Consider the following 15,760-nt stretch of genomic DNA (forward strand, 5'->3'; position numbering starts at 1 on the left):
GGCTCTCCACGGGGCCCCAGACGGATGGAATGATCGCCATCCTAAACGTTCTGGTCGCCGTGCCCCAGGGCAAAAATCAGCATCGGGGGCAGGGGTGGTCTCACGTTGGAGACTCAGTGCTCCGTCCATCCAAGAAGGGACACAGGTCACTTCTCGAAACTCATGGACCCAAACTCATTTTAAGGATATCCAACGACGCCAACGTCCCCTTCCTCAGCATCCAGGCCTAGAACATCTCCGAGAAAAGCCAGCGGGTCCTGTGTGAGCCGTGGGTTCCCTCAGTCCTAATGATGGGGTCCAGCAGAGTCCGGCACAAGGCCTGGGCCAGCCTGGGGCACAGCTGTGCTTGTGGTGACCAGGGTGCCGGGCCCCCGAGAGGTAGTGCCTCCAGGACCCCCCCCCCCCATGGAGAAGAGAGCAGCCCTCTCCCCAGGAAGGGACAGAGGCACATGGACTCGGTGTAAGCACCACACCTCGGGGGCTGTTCCCAGCTGCTGGGTGCAGCGTTGCAAACGGTGAAGGGCGTAACTGGGTCCTCCTGAGCGTTCCCGGCTCTAGTGATGGTAAGCGACGTTGCCTTAAACCGAAAAGGACGTGCGTCGGGCACCTGTAACTGAATAGTCGGGAAGAGCTGCGTGTTGCGTGCCAGGCTCCGGACCATGTCACCAGGGCAGTCGGTCACTTCCTCCCTGCCAGCTGCTCTACTGTCCTCGGTGTGACTCATTCTCGGGCGGTGTGTCCCCCATGGTGGCCTCAAAAGTAGAAATAGCAGCAGCAAGAGTAGGACTCCATTGTCCCAGCCGGGGTCACCTGTCCCTCCCCTGGGCCAGGCGCCTGCTGTGGTCAAAGGAACAGCCGGTCCGGGCTCCCTTTCCAAACGCCGGAGTCCAGAGCCGGGCAGTGGTGGTATGGAGGGCCCGGGCAGCCTCCCTTGACCACGTGGCTGGACTTGGAAAGGGCTGACCCCAAAGAACAGGGAGGCACAGCCCAAGAGAAGAGGAATGTCGTTGCACGAGGACTGGGAAGGGTGTGGCTGCCCAGTCATTTCAGTGTAAGAGGAAGGCAGAGGGCGGCGGTGCAGGATGGAGGGTAGAGGCAGATGTGGGGGCCCTGAGGGTTCTTTTTGGGACCCTCTGGAGACCTCGTGGACTTCGGACGCCCTTGCAAGCCTGGAGTGGGCCGTGATGGGCGTGTGCGTGACAAGGCCGCCCAGCCCGCAGTCTTCAAACGTGTGTCCATGTCCACATCAGAAGGTCTGTGCCCCTTCCCTCCTCAGGTCCGCTCTAAGCCCCAGGTCTGCCCCACAGGAGACACCTGTTCCTTTATTCGATTTGAGATGAGCACAGGAGCCCCCCAGGGCCTGCCCGGAACTGTGGCCCGTGAACCTCACTTAACCGCAGGCCCCTCAGCCCCCAGCATGGCACGCGGTGCCTCCTCACCTGCCCCCAGGGCTGGGCCCCTGCAGGGCCGACCCAGAGGCACGCAGTGGAGGGGGTGGGGGGTTGTTCGCACTACAGGCCTGGGGAAGGGGCACAGCCCCCCTCGATGCTGGGCTGGCCTCGAACTTCCGGCTTCTCCTCCCCTTTGCCCAGTCCACAGTTTGTATCTATGACTCACGTTTGCATCAGTGAGTCACAGGAAGGGGTTAGCCGGGCAGCCGGCAGCCCCCATCTCCTTGCACGGCGACAGCCGCTCCCAGCTTGCCAGCAAAGACCAGGCCCGGCGGTAACATGAATTGCACACCGTGACAGTGGGGCAGCGTCCTGGGAGCAGTCTAGCCCCCCTTCTCTCTTTCCAGGTAGAAACTGAGGCCAGGCAAGGGCAGGGCCACAGGATTCCGTGTCCAGCCTCAGAGCCCACATCCCTCATCTCTTACTCTAGTACTTCTGTAAATTGGGAGCAAGACTCCGCTTACCACTGGGTTCTGTGTGAAGACCAGATAAGGCGGCCTGACTCCATTTTAACCGAGTGAAGGGATGACTCAGCAGAGCTGCCGTAATGATGATAATGATTAGGGCGGTCATGGTGGCAATGGTGATGATGGTGATGATGATGATGGTGATGATGATGATGGTGATGATGATGATGATGGTGATGGTGATGATGATGGTGATGGTGATGATGGTGATGATGATGATGATGATGATGGTGATGATGGTGATGCTGATGATGGTGATGATGATGATGGTGATGATGATGGTGAAGATGGTGATGATGATGATGATGGTGATGATGATGATGGTGGTGATGATGGTGATGATGGTGATGATGATGACGGAGATGGTGGCATCATTTTGGCTATGATATGTCCCTCAGTCCCTCTTCCCTGATTGGGGCCGTATCTGAGAGCAGAAGTGTGACTGTGTCCAGGAACCTGAGGATAGGAAAGACCTGTGCAGTGGAAGGTTTTCATAAAGCAGGTCCTTCTATGGGTCTCCTTTGTCTAATAAGATCATTGAGGAGAGAGAAGGGAATCTTCCTGTTTTCAGTGTTTTTACTGGGCAAAGAAATACTTGGTAAATCTTATGTCAGTCTACATTCTGCCCTCTTTTGTTTAAATTTTATTGGTCCATGAACTCCCAAAGTCTGGGATCCACTGGCTAACTGACCTTGCTTAGAAATGGTTCCCTTTCTGAAACACGCACATACACGCACACACACGCACACACACTCGCTGCACACTCTCTCTGCTGCTGGAACCCACAGCCTCTGACTCTAGCCAGAGGCCTGCGCCAGTCAGGTCTCAGTGCCCAGCACTTGCCCAGACAACCAGCACAGAGCTGCCTACATAGGGCTTAAGCAAGTGAGGTAATTAAGGGTCCTAAGAGCAGCTTCCAGCCAGTCCCCACGGTGGCTCAGTGGCGCTGTGAGCTACTCTACATAACACAGTGAGGTTCAAATCCTATGTATCCCTTTATGGCCTGGCACATATGGGGCCCCCACGCAGAAGTCACAGGGCTGAGCTGGCCAGATGCATGGCCTGGCCCATGTCCTTCCTCCATACAGTCATCCGACTGCTGACGTCCTTAGCCCAGACCACAGAAGGTCCACATCCTCAGGCTCTGTCTTCACCCCATCCCCAGGATTCTGAGCTCCAGAGAGCAGAGCAAAGGCCCCACCCCCTATGAGTCTCCTAGTTCCTGCCTGTGGGGCACAGGACCTGTCTCCCCGCGGGCTTAAGAAACGACTCGAGTGGCATTATGCACACTACAGCTGCCAGGGAGGAGGGCAGGAGTGCACAAAACATCTTGGTCCATTTTGTCCAGGTGCCAAACACAGATGGGATGTGTGCAGCTTGGCTGGACCAGTGCCCAGCACAGCGAGGGCCCCGTGTACTCGGGCTACTCCAATGGTGTGTGGTGTGTTTTCTTTGCTAATTATACAGTAGGCCACTTGGATTAAGTGGACAAGCCAGGCTCTGGGCTCTACCAGGGGTTGGGCATGGGGGTGTGGTGTGATACAGAGAGGCCAGCCCCCACTCCTGGGCACTGTGGAGAGCATGGGGACTTGGAGCCCCTCCAGCGGTCAGCTAGTGGGGTCTGGTGGTCTGGGCTTGGGCTTGGAGCCTATCCGCCAGCCGGGCGCTCATCCTGACCCTGCCCATAATGAATGTGTGACTTTGCCTTGGCTGCCTTACCATCTCCATCCTTAAAACGGGCACAGGGCCTCCTCGCTCGCAGGGCTGGTGTGACCAGTGAGTGGCTGAGCCCAGGTGACCAGACGTAGCACAGACGAACGACTCCGTAAATGTTTATGATACGGCCGAGACACATAGAGCGTAGAGAGAGGGAGGCCAACTCCATGGGTGGGGGGAGCCCCCAAGGTCCTGAGCAGGACTGGAGAGGTGGCTGGATGTGATCGAGCTTGCAAAGCCGTGACACCCCCTCTGTGGGGTCCTGAGGGTCCGGGAAGGGAATACAGGAACGGCACTTGGAACAGGGCCTAGTATACAGTAAGCGCTCAATTAGTGTTCGCAATGACAATGTGACGATGACGTGCTGTTCACAGAATCAGACACTTTGTATTGTGGGAGCGTCAGGGTTCGGGATGGGAAAGGGGTGGGGAGCGGGGGCGGGGGGTCAGGTCCCAGACGACCCGGCCTGCCCATCCGTGCAGACCGTGTTAGCTGCCGCACCAACGAGCCCTTCAAGTGTAACCTGAGGAATAGAATTGTTGCTCGCTTCAAAGGTTCCACATACGGAGACCAGGGCATCTTGTGGGAACCCTGGAGGGTTCCCCCTTCCGGTCAGGCCCAGGAATCCCAGCTCTGAGCTGGGCAAAGCTGCAGAGAGGGTAGGGAAGCACACCCACTTCCATAGCAGCCAAGCTTGGAAGAGACCCCCCCACCCTCGCAATGTAATCTTCCATTTCATAGCTCACATTCCATTGGTGGGAAGTAGCCATGTGACCCTGCCAGGGTGCAAGGGGAGCTGGGAAATGTAGTCCTGGGTTGGAATCCACGCCTCCCATCCCCCAAAGGCAACTCCATACTAGCATAGAAAGCGAGCGTGCATTTTTGCTGAACTAGCTGCCTCCGGGCTTAAAAGGAGCCTAGAAAGACTGTGCTGACCTTCTCCGTGTGCTTGTGTGTGCTCACTTTTGAGCCAAGGTTGTGTGTTTGGGGGTTTGGATACAAGCACTGTCACCTGGGTATGTGGATTGAGCGCAGAAAGAGTTAAAGAGGTCCGTGAGGTTTTGAGCCGTATTCCTGAAGCCGGTCGTGTGGTCCCTCCCTGTTTTCTCCTGAGTTTAGGAAGCACGTTGTCCGGGACATTTTATTTGTGGCGGACATACCTGGGCAGTGAATCACAGAGCCTCCGAGTTCCTTGTATTCGCGTGGTGGTGGTTTCTCTCTCCGGCCCTGAGCCGTCCACTCAGTCCAGTTGCAGCGCTCATGTCTCGTCCTGTCAAGTTTACGTCCAGCCCCGTGGAGTAAGAAAAGCCGAGGGGGGGGCGTTTCATTAGGAACGTGAATCACATTCTGGGCTTTGTTTGTTGTCTAGGAAAAGAGCAGCTCTCACCGGAAAAGGAATAAGAAGGATAAGCCTTCTCCTCCCGAAAGCAGCCGTCTTTGGGTTTGCTGGGAGGCCCGGCAGCACTTGAAAAATACCTTTCTGGAAAGTTCCCTGTGCCAAAGTCTCGCTGCCCTTCTGGCTTACAGCACGGGGCTGTCTTCCTTGCAGAGAGCCCCCCACCCTGCTCCCTGCCAGACCCAGGACTCTGCCTCCGTTTCGGAGGGGAGCTCCCGACTCCAGAAGCCGGCCCTGAGGTTCGCAGGCGTTCCTCCAATTTGGCCAAGTCCGAGCTCCCAGGACGAGCCCTCTCTTCCCCCAGGTCTTCCCCCCGGAGCGCGGGTCTCCCGCTTCATAGGTCAGAGCAATGAGAGGCCCGGCCAGCCTCGCTCAGTTTCTGCGTCTGGGAACTGCGACTTTTCTAATCGGTGTTTCTCTCTGCTCTCTGGACAGAAACCCGCGCGGACCGCGGCAAGAAGCTATTCCGGCACTACACCGTGGGCTCCTACGACAGCTTCGATGCCACCAGGTAAGACGAGGCTCTCTCTCTGGGTAGAGGGGCTGAGATGCACCGCGAACGCGCGGGACCCCCTCGCGTGGAGCCCTCGGACCCCCTGGGCTGTTTCACTTGCTGTGGCCACTGTGACCCCCTGCACGTGGGCCGCATTACCGAAGCCACTGTCTTCCAGAGAACCTGCCCGAGGTGCGGTCCTGTGCTGCCCGGGGTTTGGGGTCGGGCTGGAGCGTCCCTGTGGGGTGCCCCGGAGCGGGAAGACCGGGCCTCGTGTGAGGGCGGGGAGCAGCGTGGACGTCAGAGATGACAGCATCTGGCCGTGCAAATCTTCAGGATGCCGTGGCTCTGGGGTTCCCCGTCATCTGCATTTTCCCTCTTCCTTCTGCCTCCAAGTTGAAGTCTGTATGGAAAGGCTCATTGCCCGTGAAAGGCGTGGCGCCAAGCCGGCGGAGCCTTCGAGCACGGCGGGCTTGCTTGTGGGCTGCCGCTCCAAAGGGGGCTTGTTGGGTGCACATGGAGAGCCGTTTGCCTTTGGTGATGCGACACAGGGCACGGGCTCCAGCTTCCCCGCAGAAACTACAGACGCACACTTCGTGCTTGGGTCTCTCACGCCTCCTCCTTGTAACTCTGGGACAGCCCGAGGCAGGCGGGGGCCCGCAGGGCGAGGGGACGGACAGCTCAGAAACGAGCTGCATTTCCAGCCGGTGTCCCTGCTGCCGCTTCTCAGGCTCTTACTGTCCTCGCGCACCGAGTTTCTCTACCTCCTGTTTCTGTCACAAACACGGGTCCCCCTCCGGGGGCCAGAATGGTGTGGAGAAGGAACCTTGGTGGATGGTGGCCTCAGTGAGAGTTAGGTTGCGACGCAGGGAGAGGGAGGAGACGCTGGCTGTGTGACCCGATGGGAAGGGAAGGTCCCGCTCCCGGCCCTGCTGGCGGCCGTCCCTGAGGCCCCTTCTGAGAAGCCCATCAAACCTCAATTACAGTCCTCAATTACACTGGGCCTGGGGAAGGGTCTGGACCCTCTGTCCCCCGCCCCGGGACCCCCCAGTCCGTGGTGAGCAGCCCACACTGTGCCCCTCACTTTCCGCTGCCTGTGAGGGACCCAACCTGCCCTCCTTCGTCTCTGCTTCTCCTGAGTTAAAACCCACGTCACCTGACTGCCATTTCCCACTGCTGCTGGTGTTGCTGGTGCATCTGCGTACTGGGAACCAGCCCCCGTCTAGTTCCAGGTCGCTTCCACCCGCCCAAAAGGGAGCTCCCAGAGCTCCCCGCTGTTCGGCCGGCCTGCCCCATGCTCGCTGCCCCCAGCCCCAAACCACCAGCCGGCTCCCTGCGTGTTTCGTGGAAACGGAGTCACGCGACACGAGGCCCTTCTTGTGGAGCTTCCTTACTGAGAATCACGGCTGCAAGGTTGACCCATTTTTAGCAGGCATCGGTCCCTCCTTTCATCTCAACGTTTTATTGTCATAAAACATATACGTACAATTTACCATCTCGACCATTTTTAGGTGCACAGCTCAGTGCCATTAGGTACATTCACGTAGTTGTGCGGCTGTCCCCACCATCCATCTCCAGAACTTTTCGTCTTCTCAGACTGAATCTCTGTCCCCCTGAGACACCGACCCCCGTCCTTCCCCTGGCCCGGCACCCACCGTCCACTCTGTCCCCCTGAGACACCGACCCCCATCCCTCCCCTGGCCCTGGCGCCCCCTGCCGCACTCTCTGTCCCCTTAGACACCGACCCCTGCCCCTCCCCCAGTCCCAGTGCCCACCGTCCACTCTCTCTCTGAATCTGGTGATCCCGGGGCCCTCAGAGAAGTGGAATCACACAGCGCTAGTGTTTTCTGCGACCGGTGTGTCTCACTCGGCATAGCGTCCTCTGGGTCCGTCCATGTGGTAGCAGGTGTCAGAGTGTCCCGTCCTTTCAAGGGGGGAGGACATTCCGTCGTCTGCGTCAGCCGTGTTTTGCTTGCCGTTCCTCTGCGGGTGGGCGTCAGGGCGGCTTCCACGTTCTGGCTCCTGCGAATGGTGCTGCTGTGGACGTTCTCCCACGAGGGTTGGTTTCCAGCTCTCTGGGGTGTCTTGTAGCCGTAGAATGGCTGTTAGTACTGCCCCGTCCCAGCCACTCCTCCGTCACCCACAGGAGGTGTTAGGACAGGAATCCCATGCCCAGCAGAGGGGCTGGGTTGTCCCCTCCTAAGGGGCGTGGCCGACTTTCCAGATCTTGGGAACTTTGTCCGCTTTCTGACTTTGAAAGCTCAAGCGGTGATCTTGGCCTGGCGCCAGCAGGGTGGAGCGAGAGAGAACGCCCAGGGGCTTCCAGGGAGCCATCCCTGACCCGGGCTTCTCCTGACCCGTCTCTGTTAGGGTCAGATGAGGGGTTTCTGCAGCAGCAAGAGGCCACCTGCAGAGCGGACCCGCGCCACGTGGTCACTGCCAGGGTGCCTGTCATGCTTTGCTTCCGTTCTAAGAAGGAGGGTGTGCCCGAGGCCTCCTCCGACCCGGAGGAGGCCCAGAGCTGTCGCCATGGTTACGTGGAGGGCCACCTGGCCTGGGAGTGGGGCTTCTGGGGAAGAGCCCGTGACGGCACGGCTCGCCCGCAGGCTGTGGCTTTAGCCAGGGCTCGCCCCCGGAGGCCGGTTGCCGGCAGAGAGCCGCCACCTGGCCTCCCAGGGTCCATCCGTGCGCGTGAAGCTGGGTGTTGCACAAACCCTCAGCGTTGCAAACAGGCGGCTTCCGCACAGAGGAGCTGTGGGAGGGCCTGAGCTGACGGGGAGCCGGGGAAGAGAAGACCGCGGGGCCGGGCTGGCCGGGTGGCCTGTCACGTGGCTGACAGCAGGACCAGAACGCGCCGGGGACATGCACGGCTGTTTGGGCCCATGGGAGGCGGGCAGAACCATTGTTGCTCTTCAGAGATAGAACAGTTGTCTCGGGAGGGGATGAGTTCCCCATCATTGCAGGGAGTCAAGCAGTCTGGGCGTTCTTGTGCCAGAATGTCTTAGAAATTTGGACGGGCGACCTGGGCGGTCCCTGCCGGCTCTGCCTCCCTGTGATTTGGTGCCCAGGTGAAGACTTTGGTTTCATAGGTTCCTGACCACTGGCTTGGTACCAGGGCCTGGGACCACGGAGAAGAGGGACATCTGGCCACACGCAGGTCAAGGGGCAGCTTCTAAGCAAATGAGAAAAGCTCTGGCCTTGACCGTGGCTCAGGAGTGCCCCCCCACTTTCCCAGGGCAGGGGAGTCAGACGCGCTGCGGGCTCCCACTGCCCAGAAGGAGATGGGAGGAATCACGACGCCATTTATGAGCCTCCCGCCGCGTGCCCAATATGCCTTGCTTTGGCCACGGCCGCCTGCCCCCCTCCAGTGACCTTGGAAGTCCGTGTCATTTGGAGAACAGTGCATTGGAGGAAGGAGGGTGACACTAAGGACCCGCCCCTCGGCCACACGGGTGCCTGCGCCGGCACGTGAGGCCCGGTCGCCTGGAGTACGGGACCCGTGCCCGCAGCCCCCTCTGTCCCACAGTGAAGATGTGGCTGCCCAGGGCCAGCCATGGAACAGGCCTGGTTTGGGGGAAAATGGCAGAGACCGAACCACCGCCGGATGGGGTGTCGGGCGGACGGAATGATGATGTTAGCTGGGTTATGGCTTCGGGGCTTTTCCACACCGGGTGCAGGGGTCAGCCTGGGGGAACCACCGCCTCCCAGCACGGACCCCTTCCAGACAGCGCACTCGGCAGGGGCGAGGAACACGTGGCGCCACCCGCCATCACGGCCCAGGCGGCTGGTGTGTGTGACTCTTGAGCGGGTGTTGGGGTGAAGCTGAGCCCTGGCCGAGGGGTGTGTGTGCTACTGGAGGGACCAGCCACTCGTCAGCCCGCTTCAGAATTCCTGCCAGACACGCCTCGTGAGCCACAGAGACCTGGGTGGCGCGCCAGCACCCGGGCCACTTACCTAGGGTAGGCCCGGGGACGGGGGAGGGGCGACAGTCTGGGGGCGCAGCTCACGGCTGAGGCCGGCCCGCTGCGGATGCAAGGGTGATTAAAGACCACGCAGGAGGAAGCGAGACTCAATGAGACAGTTTCTGAATCTAACAGGAGGCCGTTCTCCGTCCCCGTCCTCTCTTGTGTCAAAAGCTTTGCTCGGGGACGCAGAGCCGAGGAGTGGTCTGACTGAAACACACCCATGGATTGTTGAATGTGTCCAGTTACTCTGGCCGTTTCCCCTCGGGATTCCCCTCCACCCACCCAGCGTGCACATGATGGAAGGGTCTAGATATGTGGGCACACGACCAAGATCAGGAAGCAGAGAACCTGGGGCCGTTTCTACACAGGACCTTACAAATATTTCAGTGTTGTTTTTAAAACATTCCTCAACACAGGGTCTGGGATAATCAGGTTTCCATTAGCTTTAAATCAGATCTCCAACCTCATTAGCATAGCGTAGCCAGAAGAAGTCCACCTGGGAGAGGAAGGGGAGACCTCAGGCTCTCGCTCTAGGCTGAATACACCCCATCCATCTATCTACCCATCTAACCAGCCATCCAATTACCTGCCCACTCATCTATCAACCAGCCATTCAGCCGTCTACCAACTCTACCAACCAACCAGTCAGCCAGCCAGCCATCCACCCATCCGCCCATCCATCCACCCTCTTATCTGTCCATCCATTTATTTAACCAGTATTCATCAAAACCTGAATATTCAGGGAGCTGTGGATGTGGAGGTAAACAAGACCGTCACAGTCTCTGACCTCATGTAGATTAAAACCTAAATAGTGAAAATAGCCAAATTTATAAATAAATAAACTAGAGAATCCCACTTAGTGGTTAATGCTATGGACCAAATCAGCAGTACCATCATACAGTCTCTTGGGCAGGGTGGGGCAGGCCAGCTTTATACAGGGAGCCAAGGGGAGTCTCTGTGACAAAGTGACTTTTGATTTGAAATCTATCAGTGGAGGAGCATCAGCCGTCTTCAAAAAGCCCAGCATATGCCAAGGCCCTGAGGTTAAAAGAGAAGCTACCACACAGAAGCAACAGTGGCTTGGAAGGGAGTAGAAAGGATGATGCCACAGAAGGACTTTGTGTTCTGTACAGGCGAGTGAATTTACTCCCATTCGTGCAGTGGGGATACTAGACATGATTTGGGTAACCTTGCTGGAGGAAAACAGACAGAAGGAAGAATGGAGCCCGGTTGTGACATCATTGCCGTCTTCCTGGCCAGGCAGTGGTAATGGTCTGGGCCGGTGGAGAGGTAGGGATAGGCAGGTGGATGGCTTCCAGGTGTAAAGTGTAGTTAGAAGGGACAAGACCCAGCAAGGCACTGTTCATGGGGTGAGTGGGGAGTGAGGAGGGCTGTCCATCTCTGGGGCTTTCCAGGGAGGAGCACCAGAGGTGAGTGGGTGCTGGACCCGTTCCCTGTTGTCAGCAAATTCCTCTCGGAACCTCTCACTGCACCTGCCGCTCGGGCCCCACCCGGAAGGACTGCGTTCAGAAGCACCACGCGGGGAAGGCATCTATGAATGGGATGGGCTGTCATTCCTCTTCCTTAGTGAGACCCGTGGGATTAGAAGCATGGCCAATCGTGCCTGTTGGCCAGTCGGACATCTGCGCGCCATAGCTGCTTGCTTTCGTGGCTTTGACATCATCGTCCAATTGTGTGCATTTTTAAATTGGAAGCTGGAAATATATTTGCATGCCTAAGAAATGCAGACTGTGCAGGTGAACCTAACCAGAGTAGGTTCCTCTACTCCTCTACGAGAGGTCCCTCCTCTCGTCCTCACCTCGCGGCCCCCACTCCTCCGCAGACAGAACCCCACTGCCCGTCTCCTGAGGATCTTTCCAGAGACAGACTCTAAATAAGGGAGAGTACGTGCGTATATTCCGAAGCCTCGTAAGGCCCCCGAAAATAGAGCGTCCTAGGGTTTTTCCTCTGACTTTCCAGCGAACACCCTGCGTGACCTTGGGCAGCTCGCCATCCCTCTCCGTGCCTCAGTCCCTGAAACCCCCAACCCGGTTTGGGAAGCGGTGCCCCTGCCAGCAGCTCCGGCCACGTGCCCGGTGGCAGTCATGACAGGATGAATGGGGGAGATGTACGTCTAGGGCTCGCAGCCTAGAGGCATGCGCCGTGTAAACCCAGAGGGAAGCTGAATTGCGGACGGCGTGTGTGGGTAGCTGGCTTTCCTTTGAAACCCTAACTTTGTGTTCCAGAAGACTGCCTCGCGTGTAGGTAGTAAGAACTGAATGGCAAGAAACACTGGTTTCCCCCCGCTCTTTCTCCATCATTATTTTATATTTCTGTGGTTCTTTATGATTCCTGAGACTTGAGAAAAAAAAGGCATCAATCCCCTGAGCATGTTCACTGCCTGGATTCGTAGGACAACATACTCTGTTTTTTTGGTTTTTTGGGGTTTTTTTCCTCTCTCTCTCCTGTTAAGTGATGGCTGGGCCTGGTGATTAGTAATGAAGCCCTCAGGACAGCTCCTTTGGGAGAGGGACCAAGTCGATTTTGCTGTTTCTTCCCTACATATCAGTACTTTTTTTTTTTTTACAAGTATATACCAATTTGTAAATTTTTGGAGACCCAGAAAGAGAGGGGTGAAGCCCCTGGCACAGGCAATGTAAGAAGTCAGGACACCCGTGCATGCCAGCCCCGCCGTCAGGCTGTCCCAGGGGAACCACAGGCACGCATATGACAGCCAGAGCCAGATCAGCAGCCGGGTGAGTCACGGCCCCAGAGAACGCGTCCCAGTGGTTTCCCCTAAAAAATGTCGTCCTCTGCCGTCACCATTGTGATGAACAGCCTGCCTGGTGCCCCGCGTGCCGACCCGCGTCCTGTCCCCTCCCACGATCAGTCCATCACGAGGATCTGGGGAATCCCGCCCTTCCCCCCATCCTCCCTCTGCTTCCCAAGGTCGGCCCTCAGCATTTTGTCCACACCCCCTGACGGCCCCAGGACACCCGCCCCTCATCATTGTCAGGGTAACATTCTCCCCTTTCGCATTTTGATACAAACAGGACATTCATTACGTAGGAAAATTAGTTATTAATTTAACCAACCACACAGACAGGGCTAGGAATGCAAAGAAACCATGTCTCCAACCCCTGCCGTCTGCTTGGCGGAGGGACCACTTTGTACTCATTTTGTTTCATTCTTCTGAGGATTACCTTCCTGCCTCTGTGATTACCCGTTATTCTCTAATTCTCTTTTTTTATTGAAATACAATCAACACGCGACATCCCATTACTTTCAGGTATCGAGCATAACGATTTGGCATTTGTTCAAATTGCAAAGTGACCACCGTGACGAGTCTAGTTAACATCTGTCACCTCACACGGTTACAATTTTGTCTCTTACGATGAGAACTTTTAGATGTAGTATCCCGGCAAATTTCAAGTATACGACACGGGGTTATTAGCCCTGGTCCCCCTGCTGTCCATGACATCCCTGGGATTAATTTATTTCCCTCATGGCTGAGAGTTTATACTTTCCGGCCAGCTCCCCCCATTTCATCCACGCCCCCAGCCCCCGCTCCTGGCAACCACCAGACCCTCTGTGTATGTTCTCTATGTCGAGCGTTTTTTTCACTCGTTCATTTGTTTTACTTTCTTCTACGTATAAGTGAAATCATACGATATTTGTCGTACTCTGACTTATCTCGCCTAACATAATGCCTTCAGAGTTTATTCTGTTGTTGGAAATGGTGGGATTTCGTTTCCTTTTATGGCTGAATAATATTCCAGTGTGTACGTACACCACTTCTTGATCCATTCGCCTATCGGCGGACACCTCGCTGGTTTCCGCATCCCAGCTGTTGTGAATAATGCTGCATTGAACATGGGGAGCAGAAATCTTTTTGAGTTCTTGTTTTCATTTATCTTTGGTTAAATACCCAGAGGTAGCGTTGTTACATCCTCTGTCAATTCTGTTTTCATTTTCTCGGTGCCCCTCCGTACTGTTTGCCATAGTGGCTATACCTGTCTACATTCCCACCAACAGTGCCCGAGGGTTCCAATTTCTTCACGTCCTTATCAACTCGAGTTTTCTCTTGTCTTCTAGATGGTAGCCTTTCTGACTACTTATCTGGTTAGAATTACCTCTAGCTGGATTATCTGTTGTTAGATTAGTGAGATCATCTCTTGTGTATTTTGACAGTAGCCACTCACACCCATTCAGGTGTGAGTTGGTATCTTTTCACTTGGTTTGCTTTGGTCTTCTGAGGATTACCTCCCTAACTGTGACTTATCCCTTTATTTCTTAATTTAACCACATAAAACATCATTAATTCTTTGCTGTAAAAGTCTTTGAGGTTCTGTCTATAAGCTGGAGTCAAAAGTAAAAAAAAAAAAAAGAAAACAGCAGAAAGCATTATATTATCATGATACTATAACTGTTTACATCATTTCCAAGTATAAGGCTAGGACTGTAGTTCCTCTTTGTAGACCCATGGGAAGGGGTTTTCTAATATGAGAACCCATTGGATTCTTTATTCAACTCCATCAGCTGTTCAAAGTAATGCCAAAGTTTAGCTTAATATTAGGATCATGATTTTCACATGAAGCTCTTGTTTTTTCCTGGAGTTTCCGATTGCCTTTTTTTTTTTTCTTGTGGAAGTGAAATTATTTCTTCAGTGTGCCACTAAAATATCTTCCTGCTTCTTCTATATCACCAGCACCCATCTCATTCTTGTTGGAGCTCTCTCCTCCCATTTGGCCCCCCTCCCCTAGTTCCCAGGGCACAATTACTATTCCGATAATTACCTTCACTGAGCTACCAGGCAAGTAAGGTTTTTCTTTAGCCTTTTTCTCCTGCAACACATACTCAAGTAACAACCTCAGTAGGAGACCTCCAGGTCTTCTCCATGTCAACTTCCATGTCTGAAAGATCTCTGGTTTTCAAATGTGCTCAGTGTTGTAGAATTCTCAATTCAAAATTCAAAATAGTTTCCCATCTAAACTGGTAAGGCTCCACCTCACTGTCCTCTTGCTCCTGCTCACTGCTGGTGAGAGGTTATGGCGCTGTCTGATCCTCTCTGCAGCATATGTGATCATTTGTTTTCATTTCCAAAACTTTGTAAGAACTTCAGTGTATCTACTTTTCTTGAATATTCTGAAATGTCATGATGATGGGTCTGGGTATAAGCCTCTTCTTTATTCATCATGTTCACTTTCCTGGGGGCTCTTTCAGACTGAAGCAGTTTCAACCTTAAGAGTGTGCTTTTATTATTTCCTTGAAAATGCCCTCACTTCCTGTCTCAGTTCTATCTTTCTAGATTTCTCATCGGTCCATTTGAGTCCATTCCACCTGCCCCTCCTTCCTTCTCATATTTCCTGTCCCTTTACCTTTTTGCTCTGTATTCTGGGAGATTCACTCCACTTTTAACCTGTCTGCGTAAGTTATTATTTTGACAGTCACATTGTTACGTTCCAAGAGCCTTTCCTTTCAACGATGGGTGAGCTTCTAAAGCGGAGAGAAGTGGTTTCTGGATATCTTGACGAGCAGGCAGCTGTGAATGGACAGTTCTCTGCCAAGAGCTGCTCTCAAAGCAGCGTCCAAGCTGACTGCGTGTTCCTTCAGGACAAACACCGAAAAGAGAGAAGCCCGGAGTCATGTTCCTTGCCCCTCTTACCGCAGGAACTCAAAAGCAGACAGATGCAGCTCTTGTTCAAGTCATGCGACATGTAGTAGGATCCAAACTGAAACTTGAGGGGTTGGGGTATTTTATTTATTTACTTATTGTAAATCAAGTCACTTATTACACTTATTGTAGTCAGTGTGCACAGATGCCCAGGTGAGGAAGCAGTGGTGAGAGGAACGGGTCCTAGGAATGCCGGGGCCAGGCTGGGTGGAGAAAGTGGAGGATGCTGACTGGTGGGGGAGGGGCGGTTATGGAAAAGACCATTCACTCTGCTCCTGGTGTCTGAAAATCAAAATCTGTGATCCAGCCTCCAACATGGAGCTTTGAGAATCAGATTTAATAGATGATGTTGCAGGTTCCTGGCACTTTGTGTATGTCGTGGGTATACCCTGGTTCGGAGCCCCTCAGGACACGGGGGCTGCTGGCTTGGCTGGCCCAAAGGAGGGCGCCTCCTTCTCCAGGACTTAATTGTAGTCTGGCTTCACCACAGCCATTGTCCCCCACACTTCAGTAGCGTAAAGCAATTGAATGGGAGGCTTTGGACCTTGCTGATCCCAGGAACACGTGGCTCTAAGCAGAAGTCGAGGGTCACGGAGGG

At 55.0% G+C, this 15,760-nt stretch overlaps 1 protein-coding gene across 2 annotated transcripts in view; it reads left to right on the top strand.

Moving 5' to 3' along the window:
* Nucleotides 1-15,760, top strand: part of SHANK2 (SH3 and multiple ankyrin repeat domains 2) — a 459,520-nt gene that overhangs the window by 282,284 nt on the left and 161,476 nt on the right. For both annotated transcript variants that reach the window (XM_046014851.1, XM_046014852.1), the window contains one exon: nt 5,466-5,541. In XM_046014851.1, coding sequence (XP_045870807.1) covers nt 5,466-5,541 — 76 coding nt within the window. The remainder of the gene's footprint in view (nt 1-5,465; nt 5,542-15,760) is intronic.

This window comes from Meles meles, chromosome 8 (assembly GCF_922984935.1).
Source record: "Meles meles chromosome 8, mMelMel3.1 paternal haplotype, whole genome shotgun sequence".
NCBI classification, from domain to species: domain Eukaryota; kingdom Metazoa; phylum Chordata; class Mammalia; order Carnivora; family Mustelidae; genus Meles; species Meles meles.